The sequence below is a fragment of the Rhinatrema bivittatum genome, chromosome 7 (genome assembly GCF_901001135.1).
Source record: "Rhinatrema bivittatum chromosome 7, aRhiBiv1.1, whole genome shotgun sequence".
NCBI lineage: Eukaryota > Metazoa > Chordata > Amphibia > Gymnophiona > Rhinatrematidae > Rhinatrema > Rhinatrema bivittatum.
The window spans coordinates 142,331,440-142,350,358 of NC_042621.1; the positions used below are offsets into that span (position 1 = coordinate 142,331,440).

The following is an 18,919-nucleotide window of genomic DNA, read 5'->3' on the forward strand; positions in this document are numbered from 1 at the left end:
ATATGAAAGGATAGATGGGAATGAAGGGATAGAGTGGGGGAAGAAAAGTGTAAGCTATCATATGGAAGAGCAGGGCAGCCTAGGTGGGCCAGATTGCTGCTGATGTTAAAGGATAGGGTGAGGCAAGTGTCAGTGACATGTCTACTACACTTCAACTAGCATGACTTAGAAAAGACAGAGACGTTGCAGGCGCTTCCATTTTTTTATGTGGCCAGAAGTCTGCCCATGAATTATGAATTCTGCGTTTACTTTCTGAAGGCTAAAATCCCTCTTAGCCAGCTATGGTTGATTTAAGTGGGTTAAACTCTAGTTTTACCCCTGTAGAGAGCGCTTACCCCGAGCCGGGGAGGTGCACATTTTGTTACTGGGGACCCTGGGGGAGTTTAGCGTGGCTTTGGGTAGAGCCAGAGCTGGGGTTGCTGTCGGAGAGTGGGAAGGACCGAATGTGGGTGTCTCTGCCGGGGGATGCTGGGGCGGCTCCGGCTTCCGTTCCAGTGTTGTGGAGGGCGGCGTTTCCTAGCAACCGACATGCAGCCTCTCCGGACGGCGCGGAGCAAACACAAACCTTCCGAGGCTTTCTGGCGGAGGGGAAAGGCAATCGGTCACATGCTTCTCTGAGCGGAGCGCCACATAGGGGTAAGCTTCGTCGTCTTTCCCTTTTCAGCTGCGATCTAAGGCGCTCTCCTATTTATCGCTCAATTTACTGAGCAGGTCGCTGTAGACTGAGCACACGGCTGATCTCAGCAGGGGATTTCTTTCAGGCACGGGGAGAACTCGGATTTAGTCAATAACTTGCCTGCCATGGGATTTTTGGGCTTTTGCGTCACGGCTGATCGCGAAGCAGGGTGGGGGGTGTCATCAGTACATTAATGTAGGAGGTTACAACATCGGTTGGTATTTATCTATTTTTTTTCACTCCTGTTGTCCGGTGATCTCTGGATTCCCGATTAGTGTTCAGAGCTAGCAGCCCTCCCCCCCCCCCCCCCCTTCAGAGCGGGATCAGCCGCTCAGTGCTCGGAGCCCCAGTAGCCAAGGACAATCGTAAAAGATGTAGAAGGGACAACCTTGAAAGCAAATGCATTGCTGCTGCACTGGAGAGATGTGCGGCTTCACGATCAGCTCCGGCACCGGCAGCCGCCCGTCCCACGCCTCCGCTGGGACCTTCTCCTTTAAAGGAAGGAGCCACTTTGCTTCCTGGTCTGCTGGAGTAACCCAAAGAAATGAAAGTATAATGAAGGGGGCTTAAAACGAGGGTGACACTGCCGCGACAGGGCTAGGTTAGTAAATCCAAAGTGAGATTCAGAAACGGAAGAAATGATTTGTAGTTAGGCAATGACTGAGAGGCAAAGAAACTCCTTACAGCCCCACACGTTGAAAACGTGAATCCAATTGCTGGTTAAAGCAGACACAAGGATTAAGAGCCACTTTGTTTTGATTTTTATTCAGATCTTACGCAGTTGAAGCACCAACTGACATTCCTCGTTTTCATTCTTTAAATGGGCAATTTTCTCAGTGGAAGGGAGTGGGCAGTGGAGTGCCTCAGGGATCTGTATTGGGACCCTTACTGTTCAATATATTTATAAATGATCTGGAAAGAAATAGGACGAGTGAGAATCAAATTTGCAGATGACACAAAATTGTTCAGAGTAGTTAAATCACAAGCAGATTGTGATAAATTGCAGGAAGACCGTGTGAGACTGGAAAATTGGGCATCCAAATGGCAGATGAAATTTAATGTGGATAAGTGCAAGGTGATGCATATAGGGAAAAATAACCCCTGCTATAGTTACACAATGTTAGGTTCCATATTAGGTGCTACAACCCAAGAAAGATCTAGGCATCATTGTGGATAACACATTGAAATCGTCGGTGCAGTGTGCTGCGGCAGTCAAAGCAAACAGAATGTTAGGAATTATTAGAAAAGGAATGGTGAATAAAACGGAAAATGTCATAATGCCTCTGTATCGCTCCATGGTGAGACCACACCTCGAATACTGTGTACAATTCTGGTCGCCGCATCTCAAAAAAGATATAATTGCGATGGAGAAGGGCTACCAAAATGATAAGGGGAATGGAACAACTCCCCTATGAGGAAAGACTAAAGAGGTTAGGACTTTTCAGCTTGGAGAAGAGACGACTGAGGGGGGATATGATAGAGGTGTTTAAAATCATGAGAGGTCTAGAACGGGTAGATGTGAATCGGTTATTTACTCTTTCGGATAGTAGAAAGACTAGGGGGCACTCCATGAAGTTAGCATGGGGCACATTTAAAACTAATCGGAGAAAGTTCTTTTTTACTCAACGCACAATTAAACTCTGGAATTTGTTGCCAGAGAATGTGGTTAGTGCAGTTAGTATAGCTGTGTTTAAAAAAGGATTGGATAAGTTCTTGGAGGAGAAGTCCATTACCTGCTATTATGTTCACTTAGAGAATAGCCACTGCCATTAGCAATGGTTACATGGAATAGACTTAGTTTTTGGGTACTTGCCAGGTTCTTATGGCCTGGATTGGCCACTGTTGGAAACAGGATGCTGGGCTTGATGGACCCTTGGTCTGACCCAGTATGGCATTTTCTTATGTCTTATGTCTTTTAAACATTATTATTTAATTCCTGAGCTTAAATTAGCAGAGACCTTGAAAAGCTGCTTTGCTATAGGCATTTCCACTGCTATTAATCTGTTGTGCTGATCCTCAGAACCACATGCAGACATCATATTAACTACAAACCAAGCACAAGCCATCCAACAAAGACCTCAAAAATTGGAAATGTTATTCAAAACAAAACAAAACAAAAGACAACAGTGTGCGAATTTATAATATAGGCAGCCAGGACTTAACTCGCTCACGTCCGCCCTTTTACAATTCAAATAAAACACAGACAATACATTGGGTTTAACAGGGCCGCAGCTTTAATACAACAAATGGGATGCCCGTCGAATAACTGCCTGCCACCTCCCAGCAAGACGGTCAACACCAGCCGCCCAGCTAGCAGTTCCAAGCCTTGAACAGAGTTCCGACCCCACCACCTCCCAGCAAGGAGCCCGAACTAGACAATTGCACCCAGTCGTCTGCCAATCCAAATTGTAACAGGAATGAAGCTTACAGATAGAACATATGTACTGTGGTGGCTCGGGCCATCCGCCTCGATAATCACCCCCCTGCTGCGACAAAACAACCCCCTTTTACAACAGCAACAGAGAAGGGCGGGTGGGAGGGAAGCAACTGAGTCGGCTGCTGTGACGCCAGGCACTGCAGTGATCTGGCAGCGCGCAGCCAGACAACCCCCTACGCACCCATGACGTCACCGGTAGGGGCCAATGAGGAAAGGACAGCGCAATATGAATTTGCTGAAGCTGACGAATTGCAGGCTTTACAGACCGTGCTTCGCCAGCTCCAGCTCCTTCCTCCCTCCTCCCAACTTACTTACTATTACCCCTAAGGGGCCATGGTTTGACTGCCGGCTGACCTCCCCGCGGTTCCTCCCCTCCCTGCGTGGCACGGACCCCGGAGCTACTGCTCGCCGAGTGGCCTGGTGCCACATTACTTTGGCCGACCGGACATGGGGTCCAGTTGACCTCCCAATATAAGAGCAGTGACTCTTAAACCAGATTTATAACACCCCCAACTTGGTTACAGTGCATTAACTGCATTCTGTTCTGCAGCCTTCCTTGTTACCTCCATACTACTGCCCACCTACTGGATTTTTTTTTCAGAATTTCAATTTATTAAGTGCTGCTAGACTAATTACAGTAGCAGGTATCTTTGTTCATGTATACTGTATTTGATAGAATTACAGTGAATACCAGTTTCACTTTTAGATAAATTGTATTGCTGGTTTACAAAACCAGGTAGGTGGTTTCAGAGTATCTTGCAGAATTTCTGAAAAATATTAAGAACTAGTTTATTAAGATATTAAGAACTAGCTTATTAATTGCACGAAAGAATGTTTTCAGTATTGGGGGAACAGATTATGGAGGCATACCTGTTTTTTTGTTTTTTTCAGATTCTCTACATTAGTAAAGCGCCAGACGTCATGAGTCTATTTATACTGTACTGTTTATATGATTTGTTTGGTGCATTTTGACTTGCATGCTTGTTTTTCTAAATCATTCAGATTTTTAAATTAAACATGAAATACATTAATTGAACTGAATGAATTGATGTAGCTGTACTCAGTCCTGCCCTTTAGCACTTACTGCAGTATCTCTATCATGTCTGTCCCGACCCGAGCATACATGTAAACTTACCACTTAGGTTGTAATATGGACACATAGGGCCTCATTTACCAATATCGCATTGGTAACGCATTAAGGGGCGTGTCCCCAGGTAGAGTGTCCATCAAGCTAGGTTGAGAGAACATTGCCCAAATCTCTTCTTGGAGTGAGTTTCCTCACTCCGAAGGTCATCAAATCTTCACAAGAGACCACTGTTCTGTTCGTACGTCTCACGTTGAATGTGAACGTGGCCCCCAACCCCCTACGCTCATACCTAATCCCCACCTCGAGTTACTAGGTGGGCCTACCATGGGGGCTACAGTACTGTTGAATGCTATAGGCATTTGTAATACTGAGGACAGATAGATGCCAGACAGATGGGTGAACAAGAACTGGTAGACCTTTTTTTTTTCTTGTAAAAATAACTTTACTCTTTCTTGATTGAAAATAATTTTAGACTACTGAGAACCACTCACCAACACTTTTTTGGCCCTACTGCCCCATCTTAATAGCATGTATATCACACACAGACAGAATGCAGCATTATTGGCATGAAGGATACAGGGTGGCATATAGCACACCTTATTGCAGCATTTACTGGCATGCATTTGTTTGTCTGAAACCATGGCGTTTGCCATGCACCAAGACAATTAAGAAGGTGTTGGTAAATGGAGGGAGATGACAACAGCTGCATGTAGAATTAACTATGAGAGTTAGATAGTGCATGATGAGAAATGAGAATTGCTGATGGTGCTTGGGGATTGGAGGTGTGGGAGTTGGGGTGGAGGGATGGTTTAATAATGAGGAGAACTGAGGCAAGAATAAAGAATATAGGAAGCCAATGTAATTAGCTGAGTGTTAAAACTGTGCACTGAAACTCAGCACACAGTTTCTTAACAAACAGGCTAATTTTTTAAAACATCTGATGTAATAAGCTAATAGTGTGCTGATACACTGGAAGTCGTAAAATGCACGCAAAACAGAGAATGTGTACAAAGAAAAGGCTTGGTGCAAACAAAATCAGGATTTCTTCACAAAAAGCATGTTTTGTGAACAAATATGGGCAAAAACATACTTTTTATGCACAAAGCATGTTTTCGGTGCATAAAATACCAACTGCAGGTCCCAACAGGGTGGTTCTATAATGAGGCAGGGTTAGGCAGCCACTTCAGGCGGCAAAATTTGGAAGCAGCAAATTCTGCCCCCCCCCCCAATCTCCTCTAGCAGCCGCCTCACCCTGCCACCAAGACAACAAAGGTCCCGCAGGCTTCCGGATAGTCCTGGGGAAATTCTACGCTACTGTGGAGTGCAGAATTTGCACAGAATTCTCCCAAAAATGGCTCGCAGCGAAGAGGAAGGCCCCAGTGTGCCTTTTATGTCTAAGGTCCTAACGTATATTAAGATTTAAAAAAAAAAAAAAAAAAGAGAAAGAAAGGCAGGAGACCTCAGTATAAGCCTGCAGGTAATGGGTCTTTTCTCTTTTGTCAGAAGAGGCAGGAGCAACGGGACGAGCCCAGCTGATCGGCACTGCCTCTTTAAGACATTCCACGCCCCCTTTCCTTTCGGACGGTTCTTCAGCAATGCCAGTATATGTGCTAACCCCCTCCCCTTCCCATGCTCCTCCTTGGCTGGCTATGATTGGGCTAGTGCGCTGTCAGTCAGCACTGGTGGGGTGGGGGGGCATGCGAGCTGTGCTCGTGGTGAAGATGAAGGCCTTGGCATGCCGTGAGTGGAGCACGTCCTACTTGCGGTGAAGATGAAGGCTCCGGCATATCAAGAGTGGAGCTTGTCCCACCCACAGCAAAGATGAAGGCCCCAGTGAGAGTGAGTGTGTGTAGAGGGTGTGTGTGCATGTGCGTGTGTGAGAGATTGTGAGACTGGGGGTTGAGAGAGCATGTGTGATGGTGCTTGGGGGGTGTGTGAGAGAGAGCATATGTGAGGGTGCTGAGGGGGAGAGAGCATTTATGAGGGTGCTTGGGGGGGAGAGAGAGCATGTGTGAGATTGCTTGAGTGTGGGTGCCAGAGAGAGGGAACCTATGTGAGGAGATTGTGAAGGATTGTGTATGTACATGAGAAATTGGGAGGTGGTGTATGTGAAAAAGGGATTGTATGTATGTGAGTTTGCTTGTTTGTGAGAGAGGGAGCCTGTGTGAAGGGATTCTGTATGTGTGAGAGAGTGTGTGTGAGAGAGAGACATAGGTAGCCTGTGTGAGGGTGTATGCGTGAAAGAGAGAAAGGGAGTCTGTGTGGGTGTGTATGCAAGAGAGAGAGAGGTACCCTGTATGAGGGGATATGTGTGTGTGTGTGCAAGAGAGACCCTGTATGAGGGGATGTGTGTGCAAGAGAGACCCTGTATGAGGGGATGTATGTGCAAGAGAGTGAGGGATCCTGTATGAGGGTGTGTGTATGTGTATTAGAGAAAGGGAGCATGTGTGTGTGTGAGAGAGAAAAAGGGACAAAGAGAGCCTGTGTGAGGGGCAGAATTGAGAGAAGGGTCAAACTCTGGGAGTGGAGATAGTGGAAGGGGTTGAGGCTAGAGGTGGAGGGGAGAGATTCTGGCAGGTGAAAGAGGTGAGGCCTGAGAGGGCAAAGTGGCCAGGGGAGTAGGGAGAGAGAGTGGAAGGGACACTTTTATAGTGAACTTCTAGGGAAATTCAAAATATTTAAAATTCTGCATCTTTAAGTAATCTTTTTTGTGTGTTAATTTAAAATGTAATTACTTAAAAGACTCACATGTATATTGTGTTACTTTGACCAATATAAAGTATGCAGAATTTTGTGGGCCTGGGGAAAGAGGAGGTTCCTGTGGCTAATGAGAATTGAGGTGAGAAGAAACAATGAGAGTGCAAGTGTATATGGAAGAGGGAGAGAAGTGAGGTGACAGTTCAGTTCTCTGTAAACCGGTGCGATATGTATTCTATACAGGAACATCGGTATATAAAAATGAAAAATAAATAAATAAATGAGTGTGTATGCATGTATGGGTGTGTGTGTGGAAAAAGGAGAGGGGGTGGGGACAGAGGTGGGGGCACAATCTCATCCCTCTCCTCAGGCAGCAGATTGCCTTGAGCCACACCTGGGTCCCAGCACCGCAACTCCAGCTTCTGCCCATGGACTGACACCAGTGCTGCAAACATTTCTCCATCTCAGACCAGGAGTAGCTTAGAAAATATGAGTTAAGCCAGCACCCCTCTCTATATTGGGGGATAATAGCTAATGCCTTCATTTGCAAAGGATTTCCGTGTGAGGGCACTATCAGTGTGTGCAGGTGTACACACACATTCTTTTGTGTAGAAAACTAGTTGCGTCGAGAGTTTAGCGCACGAAAAATGTTCACATAAACAGAAGTAAAACCATACAAATTAGTGTGTCTCCTTGCAAATCCCATGTTAATCAAGGCATTAGCTCTGACTCCCCAATGCAGAGAGGTGCATAGGCTTAACTCATGTTTTCTTAGCACTGGAATTGTAACTCCTGAGTCAGAGATGGAGTAAAGTGAACTCTCCATTCTGGGGCTAGTGTTTTTCTCTGGGGATTGGGGTGTGTGTGTGTGTGTGTGTGTGTGTGTGTGAAATTTATGGACAGAAAGCATGTTAAGAAGATTTTTGTGTGCACATTTTGGGTTTGTGCACTTTTTTTAGCCTCCCGATGCAGTTGCATGCCATTAGCTTACTGCATCGGGAGTTAACTCTCTTTTTGTAGTGCATGAGTACAGAAAATGTGCACTAAAGTTCCGTGCAATTTTGTTACTTGCGCTTTATTACGTCAGGCTCAGAGTTTGAAAGTAAAATTATGTAGTCTTTGTGACATCGCATTGCTGTTCCAGCAGTACTTTTCATAAGCGTTTGATATTGAGTCTCACAAGATCATAACTTAAAATAATTTTCTTAATTTCAGCCCCAAAGTTTCCTCCTGGCCTCTAGGAGCTTCCATTTCTATCAGAGCTTAAGGCTGAGATTGAGCACCTTGAGCCTTCATTTACAACTATACAGGGATTTTTTGCTCTGCTTCAGGATCCTTTCCCAACTCACCCAGTCCAGCCATTGCAGCAACAGCCTTGGCCAGGGACTATGCAGACATCTGGTCACTAATTGTCACTGTTGTACTGTGAGCGGATCTCTCTCCCTGCTGTCTCCGCAGCATCCGTAGCCTTGGCTGGCCCAGGGAGCAGAATGCCTGACCTGGGGAATGAAACCCAGGTCCTCTGCATGCCAATGTGTAGCACTGCTGCCTAACCCAAGATTTGTTTGTTTTTGTTTGCTTGTTTTTTTTAACCATTCTAAAAATGATAAAACATTAAACATGAGATGATAACAGAGGGGGGATAAGGGAGGTGTATCATGAAGCTGTTGGTAGGAGCTACCCCAGCAGGCATGCAGAGCATGATGAGTGCGATCAATTTTGCTTTTTCTTAGCATTTAGACAGGTGGATCCAGATCAAGTGTGTGCACCTCTACCAGCAGATGGAGTTGGAGCAAAGCTGACATCACAGTATATACGCTCCTGCAGTGACATCAGCCTGCCAGTATTCTCCATCTCCAGCAGATGGTGGATGTGCATCTCCCTTTTGGGAGTTGCTTAAAGTTTTCAGAAGGAGAGAAAATTAATTCACCCCGCTCTCCTGTGATGATACCATATGGTCCCTCCCTCAGTTGAGAATTCCTGAGGTGATATATATTGAATTTTCCCTCAGATGAGTGCCTTGGTCCGGTAGCTGGCTTTCAGCTGTAAAAGACAGCTGAAAGGCAAGCAGGTGCAAGAAGCTGAGCGCGGCAATGATGGTATATGCCCTCTCACCCCGCAGCCGGAGACCAATTCTGTACTCAGCCAGGATGGGCTGGGCTGAGCTAAGGTAAAGTGAAAAAAAAGAACAGAGGAGGATTTTTTGTAAGGATTCCTTCTTCGCCTGGTCTCCGTGCTCTGTGCGCCGATCCGACGTTTGTTCCCACCTCTGAGGGAGTTTAGGGGACATGGACAGTCTGGTAAATTGAGCAGCCTTTTTGGGCTAGGCCCTGCTCTTAGGTTTATCACTGTGCACTGTGTGGTAGGCTGCAGTGGCGTTTTTGTGCATTTTCCTGTGCATTAGGCTGCCCTTTTCAGGACTGTCGTTTCATGCGAGTGTGTTCGGCTGTGTGTCCAGTTGTGTGCCTAGTTTTTGGACACTTGGGTGCCTGCTTGGACATCCAGTTGGTAGCGGCGTCTATTTGAGGCATGCGCTTACCAATACGCACAATCTGAGCAGCATTAAGGGTACTCAATGTTTGGGCGCTCGTCAAGGCATAGGGTTGTATGCTTAAATTTTGGATGCCTAGTTTTTTGCAGCATGAATACAGCTGGACGCACACTTTTCAGTCACCTGTTAAAGCGTACTGACAGACCGATGGCTCCTATAGCTAAGAAACCTAAGCACATTACCTAGTAGGGCCAATGGCACAATGGATAACACATCTGACTATGGCTCAGAAGATTTTTGGTTCGACTCCTGACTGGCTCACAGATTTTTATTGTAGTAATTTTCTGTGTGGCTTGTCATATTTGGGCATCTCAGCCTGGTGTTCCCTCTAACTTATGTCAGCGATGCTTGGAGGCTCAGTGGGAATTGCCTTTGTATGATTTTACTAAGTCTGGTTCTTCCCAGCCTGATGTGGGCCTGGGTAAAAACGTGTCAGAAGGGGGCGCCTGACTTTGAAACTCCCTTAACTGGTTCGTCAGCAGAGGAAGGTAGTTCAATGGGCATAGGACAGGTGCCTCCTGGTTTTGGCATGGATCCTTCTGTCTTTTCTTAGGTAGAATTTTTTTCAAGGATTGCTGTCCTTTTTTCAGGCACAGTCCTCTGCCCTGACCAATCTTGCCATGTCAGAGTTGCAGGCCTGCATGCCTGGGGCTGCGGTTAAGCATCGAAGTACACCTAGATTGGTGGCCAGTCTTCCCGATAGGGACCCAGATGGCAAGGATGATGAAGCCAATACTTACTCTCTGGAGGATGGGAAATTCCTCTGGGATTGGAACCTTATAGGACTATGTTGCGGTTCTTTCATAGAGATGAGTTACCGGCTCTGATTTCCCAGACATGAAAGATGCTGGGAGTGCCTGGGGCTGAATCCATGTCTGAGCCAAAGAAAGATCCCATTTTGATTTCTTTGTGTAAAGCTTCTTGTTTTTTCCCCTAGTATGGAGCCCATTCAAGAATTAATTGATCTTCAATGGGGCGCCCTGGAAGCTAATTTCAAAGGGGGATGAGTCTTGGAAGGACTGTACCTCCTGGATCCAGCTGCAAGAAAGCAAATATGCTTTGGCCATCCTTAAGCAAGCATTTGAAGCAGTGGAAATGACTTGGCAGGTAACTTCATGTTGTTCCCTGGTGGCTCTCTCCTGTTTACTTCTCTCTCATGAAGTTGATGTTGGTGTGAATTCCAGGGCAGTGATGGAGCCAGCAGCCACCTTTTTGATAGATGCAGGCTGCGATTTGGTCCGCATCTCAGCCAAAGGGGTGGCTTCAGTAAATAACGGCCAGGCATCAGTTATGGCTGAGAAATTGGTCGGCTGATGCAACCTCTAGTTACGAAGTTACCCTATAAAGGCTCATTCTTGTTTGGGAGCAAGTTGGAGAAAATGGCCAATAAGTGGGGCGAGTCCCCAGTTCCTTGCTTACCAGAGTATAAGAAGCAGATGCCATGATCCTTTATCATGAGAGGTCGTGCTAGGGGATTCAAATGTTTTCAACCTTACAGAGGAGTGGCCTTTCAGAGGACTGGACCTTTTGATAGGTCTCAGTCCTTTCATCACAGACAGCCCAGATGGGGTGCGGGCTCGGATAGTGGAACCCCCTGAGACTTCCAATGAAGATGTGCCGACACACCCCCATAAACAGGAGATAGGAGGTCGCCTCTCTCTCTTTTATCAGAGGTGGGTCTAAATCACGTCAGACCAGTGGGTCCTGGAAGTGATACGAGATGAATATGCACTGGGGTTTCGAAGTGTTCCTCGGGACATGTTCATGGTGTCTCCCTGCCACTCCACACTAAAGAGGCAGGCAGTGGAGTGTACATTGTCAAGGCTCCTCAGTCTGAGAGTTGAGGTTCCAGTGCTGTCTCAAGAAAATACGGGCTGATATTCCATTTATTTCATTGTTCCAAGAAGGAGGTATCTTTTCGTCCCATCCTGAATCTCAAAGGGGTCAACTGTTATTTGCAGGTGACTCATTTTTGCATAGAAACCTTGCGCTCAGTGATAATGGCTGTGTAGTTGGGGGAGTTTCTGGATCTGTCTGAGGTGTACCTGCATATTCCCATCCAGCTAGAGCATCAACGTTTTCTGTGGTTCACAGTTTTGGGGCATCATTATCAATTTCGAGCGCTGCCTTTTGGTCTGGTCACCGTACCCAGAACCTTTTCCAAAGTTATGGTGGTAGTGGCGGCAGAGTTGGACGACTGGCTGATTCAGGCCACAACTCTGGAAGAGAGCCTCCTGGTGTCACACAAAGTGATTTGCTTGTTGCAGGAGCTCGTTTGGGTAGTGAACCTGGCCAACAGCAATCCAGCCACTTCAATTGCTAGAGTATCTTGGTGTTCGGTTCGACATGAAGTAGGGTAGGGTGCTCCTGCCGGAGGGTTGTATTCAGAAGTTGATGGAGCAGGTGCATTTATTAATGAACACAATACACCCAACAGTGTGGTTCTATCTACAGGTGCTCAGACTGATGGCGGGGACCTTGGAAGTAGTGCTGTGGGTGAGAGTGCATATGCGTCCTCTTCAGTGCTCCCTGCTGTCTTGTTGGAGCCCACAGTTTCAGGATTATTCGATTTGGCTTCGCCTGCAGATGGAGGTATCTCTCACCTGCAGTGGTGGTTAAAGGCAGATTATCTGAGAAAGAGGGCTTCCCTAAGCTCCCCAGACTGGCTGGTACTCACAACAGATGCGAGCCTCCAGGGTTTGGGGAGGGGGGGGGATGACTGTCAGGAGCTGACAGAGCAAGGGCACTGGAGTCCAGAAGAGTCTCTCTGGAGTATCAATTGGCTGGTCCGGTTGCCAATCTTGCGGTTCGGCGACTGATTGCAGGGCCGAATGGTCCAAATAATGTCAGACAATGCAATGACAGTGGCTTACATCAATCAGCGGGGAGGAACCAAGAGCAGCAAGTATCACAGGAAATAGCCTAGCTTATGGAATGGGCAGAATAGCAGACAAAATTTGGATCCAGGAGAATGGGAATTGTCAAATGAGATCTTTCAGCTGATAGTGGGTCCCTGGAGCCTTCCGTTTCTGGACCTAGTAGTGACTTCTTGCACTGCAAAGGGTCCTCATTTCTTCAGTCACAGGAGAGATCCAAAGTCCTTTGGAATTGATGCTTTTGTGCAGGAGTGACTGGAAGGCGAGATGTATGCCATCTCCTGTGGCCCATGTTGGGCAGAGTGATCTGGAAGATCGAGGGTCACGGGGATGGTGCTTCTGGTGGCACCAGATTGGCCCAGTAGACCATGGTATGCAGATCTACGAAGGCTCCTGGTAGACTTCCCCTTCTGACTTCCGGAGCACAGTGTCTTCCGGAGCATAGGAATCTGCTGTGGCAGGGGCCTGTTCTTCACAAGGATCCGACTCAATTTTCTCTTACGGTATGGTTCTTGAGAGGGCTTTCTTGCTGAAGTGTCAATATTCTACTGCAGTGATTGCCACCTTGCTACAAGCACGAAAGTTCTCCACTTCCTTAGTCTAAGTGTGGGTTTGGCAAGCATTTGAGGTTTGGTGTTAAGATCAAGGGGTTGTTCCTCGTGCAGTTAAGATCCTTCTCATTCTGGAATTATTGCAGGATGGATTGAGTAAAGGGTTATTCCTTAATTCCTTAAGGGCACAGGAGGCGGTTCTTACCTGTTTTAGGGGTTAGGTGAATGGTGGACCCTTGTCGGCTCATTCAGATGTGGCCTGTTTCTTGAAAGGAGTGAAACATCTTTGTCCTCTTTTCGGTTACCAGTGCCCTTGTGGAATCTTAATCTGGTTTTGAATTTTTTGGCGGGCCCCACCTTTTGACTGATGCGTAACCTTTCCTTGCAGTTACTGACCTTGAAAATGGTGTTTGTTGTGGCAGTTTGTTTTGCGCATAGAGTATCCGAGCAGCAGGCCTTGTCTTGCTGGGAGCCGTTCCTTCGAGTGACTCCAAGGCAGCTGCATATTTGTTCCTTCCTTTTGGCCAAAAGTAGTTTTGGATTTTCACTTGAATCAGTCTATTTCCCTGCCATTTCTGGACAGGGAAAGAGATGCAGAGGAATATCATCTGTTGCGGCCCTTGCATGTCAAAAGACATATTGCGAGGTATCTGGAGGTTTCTAAGCCTTTCAGAAATACGGATCGCCTGTTTGTTCTCCATGGTGGAGGTAAACAGGGTGAGCCGGCCTTGTGGGCTACAATAGCACACTGGATTAAGGAGGTATTTATGGCCGTATATGTGGTTGCTGAGCAGCCATTGCTTAGTCAGGTTAGGGCTTATTCCACTAGGGTTCAGGCAGTGTCGTGGGCAGAGGTTAGATTGTTGTCTCCTGTTGGCATTTGCTGAGCTGCGACGTGGTCCTCCTTACACACCTTTTCCAGGCATTATTGGCTGGTTGTGCAAACATGGGAGGACACAGCTTTCACATGTGTGGTTTTGACTGGAGGCAGCCTCCCACCCTGTTCGGAAGTAGCTTCGGTACATCACACTTGTTCTGGATCCAGCTGTCTAAACACTAAGAAATGAGAAATTACTACTTACCTGATATTTTCGTTTTCTTTAGTATAGATAAGTGGATCCAAATTCCTGCCCTTGGCTGCTGGCAGGTTGAGCTATTATCCTCCTCTGTGGCTGTGTGTCCCAGAGGTTACTGGTATTAATCCAGTCCCTAGACTAGTGTTTATACATTCTTTGTCTGAGCTCAGTGTTTTGCTGTTGGCTGAGTGCTAAGTTTTTGCTTGTTTGTCCACAGTTGGCTTTTTTAGAGAATATTGGCGAGCTGATATCACTACAGGAGTATATATGCTGTGATGTCAGCTTTGCTCTGTCTTCATCTGCTGGTAGAGGTGCATAACCCACTTATTCTGGATCTACCTGTCTATACTAAAGAAAAGAATATTATCAGGTAAGTAGTAATTTTTCATTTATGATGATGTCTTATTTATTCATTTAAAATTATTTCTATACTGTCTCCCTAGTCCAAACTAGAACATATTGAGTGTACAACAAGAAAATACAATCAAAACAATCAGTAGAAAATAATAAGTTAATCAATAATACATATACCCTTCATGCCGATCTGAACTGTAATTTAAAATAAATAATAGTACCAACCACCGGTCAAATTAACCAATTGTACATTAATCCTTTTACAAAAATAAACTTCTATGAGCAAGCTGTTGCAAAGAGCCAATGGCCACTGAAAATGCCCTAGCACTACTAGGAGAAAATCTAATCTGTTTCAGTGTGTGCACTTTCAGGAGGTAGCCCTAACAGGAGCAAAGTTCTCTTGTGGGAACCTACCATGCTAATCTCATCATCAACGATGGTGCTTGCTTATTATGCAATGCCCTGAAAATCAGCATCAAGAGCTTAATTTTAGCTCTCTCTACCACCAGAAGTCAGCTTTACAGATGAGGCAAAGAGATGGTACTATCTTTTCTAGTGCTGCTGGTCACCACCCTAGCTACTTCACTTTGTAATATGTGTAAACACTGTGGCAAAGTTTAAAATGTAGACCTACATATAAAGCAGTGCAGTAGTGGAGAATTTGAAAAGAAGTTGGCTGTAGAGGCAAAAACTCACAGTAAAAACTTTTTAAAATATATCCGAAGAAGAAAGCGTGTGAGGGAGTCAGTTGGACCGTTAGATGATCGAGGGGTTAGATGATCGAGGGGTTAAAGGGGCACTTAGAGAAGATAAGGCCATCGTGGAAAGATTAAATGATTTCTTTGCTTCGGTGGATTGGATAAATTCTTGGAGGAGAAGTCCATTACCTGCTATTAAGTTCACCTAGAGAATAGTCACTGCCATTAGCAATGGTAACATGGAATAGACTTAGTTTTTGGGTACTTGCCAGGTTCTTGTGGCCTGGATTGGCCACTGTTGGAAGCAGGATGCTGGGCTTGATGGCCCCTTGGTCTGACCCAGTATGGCATTTTCTTATGTTCTTATGGAGAGAACTTGCTACTGGAGTATGTAATACCAACCTAAATGCACATTGCTCTAAATAAGGCCTCAATTGCCTAATTAGGTGTAGTTTATACTATGCTTTCTGAACAACAGTAGCTACATGCAATTCCAAAGTTAAGTTGGAATGAAACTTGACCCCCTAAATTCCTGAGTTCTGTTATCAGTTTCACACTAACTCCATCCCATTTTATCAAGGAGGTCACAACAGATGTATCCATCTTTCCCCACCCACATGATCTTGGCAGGGGATGTGGGTGGTGCATTAATAACCATTTTGGCATGCCCTGTCATTTCTCAGCAATCAACAACACTGCCAAAGTGGGAAGGCCACTCCTACCCATTGCTATGTCACTAACTCCCTATACTAATCCAGATCTTATTCTTTGGTACTAATTTCCAACTTACATTCATCTGAAGGTCTGTACCATATCTTCCCCTACAGTTTCTCTCTTCTAGGGTATACATATTCAAATCCTTCAGCTTCTCTTCACAAGTCTTCCAATATAGACCCCCCACACCATTTTAGACAGCTGTTCAGAGAAGGGTGGTGAGGTCTGTATCAGAAGACTTATGATGAGAGACTGAAGAATCTGAATATGTATACCCTGGAAGAGAGGAGATGCAGGGGAGATATGATATAGAATTTCAGATACCTGAAAGACTTTAATGATGCATTAAATTCAAACCTTTTCTATTTGAAAACAAGCAGTAGAACTAGGGGTTACAAAATGAAACTAAAGGAAGGGCGACTCAGAACCGACATCAGGAAATATTTCTTAATGAAGAAGGTGGTGGATGCCTGGAATGCCTTTCCAGAAGAGATGGTGAAGATGAAAACAGTAAACAAATTACAAAAGGCATGGGATAAACACTGGATCCCTAAAGGCTAGAAGTGGAAATGAAGAAAAGGATGCATGGGGGTAACCTGCATAGAGCGGCAGCTACTACCCCCAACAGACGGCATAGGGATTACTTTCTTTAAACAATTAGCTTTCATGATTTTCATGCAACTGCAATATTGCTCTCTGCTTCGATGGCAGGGGAAAAAGTCAGGGCCCTGATTTTTACGGTCCAGGCTACTGATACACAGACTTAGGGAAAAAGTGCAGGACTGCTTCTACGGCCAAGTTCAAAAGCATAGCATGTTCAAGCAGCATTGTTTGAATTATCAAGAAGGTTGCTCACCCAGTAAAAATGTTGATGACAGTAATTTTGATATGGGTTTGACAGTGCTTGGATTTGATTGTTAATATTACTACCCTTAATGTAAGGCTTGGGGGTAAGATGCATGAAGCGGCAGTTACTTCCATAAGAAACTTGCTGCACAGACTGGATGGACTATTTGGTCTTTTACAGCCATCAATACTATGTAACTCTGTTAGATGGCAAGTTCAGAGACAAAATGTTTACAAGGTAATAGGAATTACTGTAGTATAGAGAAACACATGATGCAAGTAAACTATAAATAACATATACCATATACCTGTATATATCTGATTCAAGATTTATTTGTAGCAAAAAATTGTTTTTTTTAAATTCTATTAGCATACATATCCCACATATATATACCATAATACATATATCATATTACATATTCACCAAATATCACTCATACCACACACTCATACACAATAACACAATACATTACAATATTGCACAAAAATTTCATATAAAATTATTCATTTAATACTACAACAATTCTATACAGGGAATGTTACAACCCATATATTCCTCCTTCTCTTCTATTCCTGAAAGAACCTTTAAATTCCTCTTCTACTTTTACCAAATTTTCCCAATATTCCCTTATATTCTTCCTCTTTTCCGAAATAGAATATTTTGGAAAAGAGGAAGAAGAAATGTTGTAGTAGTAACTGAATAATTTTATATTTTCATTTTTGTGCAATATTGTAATGTATTGTGTAATTGTGTATGAGTGTGTGGTATGAGTGATATTTGATGAATATGCAATGTGATATATGTATTATGGTATATATATGTGGGATATATGTATGCTAATAGAATTAAAAAAAACAATATTTTGCTACAAATAAATCTTGAATCAGATATATACAGGTATATGGTATATGTTATTTATAGATAATAATACCTGTGGTTGACCCTTATGTATATGTTTGTAAGTAAACTATAATAATTTCACATATAGGAAACATCTTTCATCCAATCAGAATTCTAGTATTACACCTTGACAGCTGGGTAAATTGAGGCACAGGGAGATTCAAAACCTATAGACAAGTGTAGGGATCTGTAGGAAGTCCATTAATTGTTGAGGCATGCTGCTGTTCCACTTTTAAGTGATCCACAAGGCAAAGTGCTTTTCCTAAGGACAGAATGAAAATCTGATTTGTTTCTTTTGATTCTACCCATGAGACTACGGCATTTCTTATTTTGTCATTATTCAGTTGTCATTCTACGTTACAATAAAATTTGACTGTAATAGAAATAATAATAAGGTTTTCTTTATTGCAGACATTTTAAAATGGCTACTAAGGCAGCAGTCAGCAGCAATCAACTTGCACTAAAAGAGCTGAAGCTGGAGTAAGTATAAGAATTAATGTCCTAGTGGGAGCAATATAGTGAGAATAGTCAGTTCTTATTGCATATGAGCAATAAACCACATAGAAATTACCTGAAAGTTTTAACCTTACAGGGTATATATTCAGCTAAGCTATCTTTAGGGACCTTTGTTTTCAGTTTTAATTTTTCCTGGATATTTATTAGTGTTTATTATAATAAATAAATCAGTTGAAAAAAAAAACTAATTTTTTCCACTGATTTTCTCCCATTTTTGTTCATTTATTTTTATATATTACCCACCTTTTGAGTTAATAAACTGATAAATTCCTGGGAAAAAAATAAAATAAAAACTGATAATGAAGATTTCTATCATAGTTATAGTACAAGTTTAAAACATTCAAGACTATGGGCCTCATTTTCTAAAGTATCGCAGGCCTGTGATACTTTAGAAAATTGCGCTAATGGGGGGCGGGGGGGTCGACCCAGGGGGGAAGATAAGGCCATTGTAGAAAGACTAGGTTTAGGTTTTAGGTTTATTTATTTTTATACCGCTATTTCAGTAAAACCATCATAACGGTGTACAATAAATTAAAGTAAGAAAATACAATGCATCATCGAATCATATAATTTCCCGTCGATAGCAGGGCTGAATTAGCCATGCTGTCATGGGAACTGCCAATCAGGGCCCGGGAGGTGGAGCTTAAGTAGCAGAGTGTAGATTTTTCAGTCTCTGCGGCTGCGTGTATGTTCCCGCACAGGAAAGTAACAGATTCTCTTCAGTCTGTTTTTTCCGCGCGCGGGAGCGCATGCGGAGCTTCATTCTCCTCACATATTGTTTTCTTTGTGGAAAATGTCAAAGAAGCCATCCGGCTTCAAGCCATGTCCCTGCGGTAAGATCATGTCCATCACCAATGGACATGATCGATGCTACCGCTGCTTGGGACCGGAACACAATCAGTCCGATTGTGATTTTTGTCGACGAATGTCTCCGAGAGC

At 44.2% G+C, this 18,919-nt stretch overlaps 1 protein-coding gene across 1 annotated transcript in view; it reads left to right on the top strand.

The window, feature by feature from the left end:
- Positions 1-506: 506 nt before the first annotated feature.
- The window catches only part of TBATA (thymus, brain and testes associated), a 136,027-nt gene continuing 117,614 nt past the window's right edge, over positions 507-18,919 (top strand). Inside the window, exons 1-2 of the mRNA XM_029609296.1 lie at positions 507-636; positions 17,876-17,944. Of these exons, the coding sequence (XP_029465156.1) occupies positions 17,886-17,944 (59 nt within the window). The 5' untranslated portion in view covers positions 507-636; positions 17,876-17,885. The remainder of the gene's footprint in view (positions 637-17,875; positions 17,945-18,919) is intronic.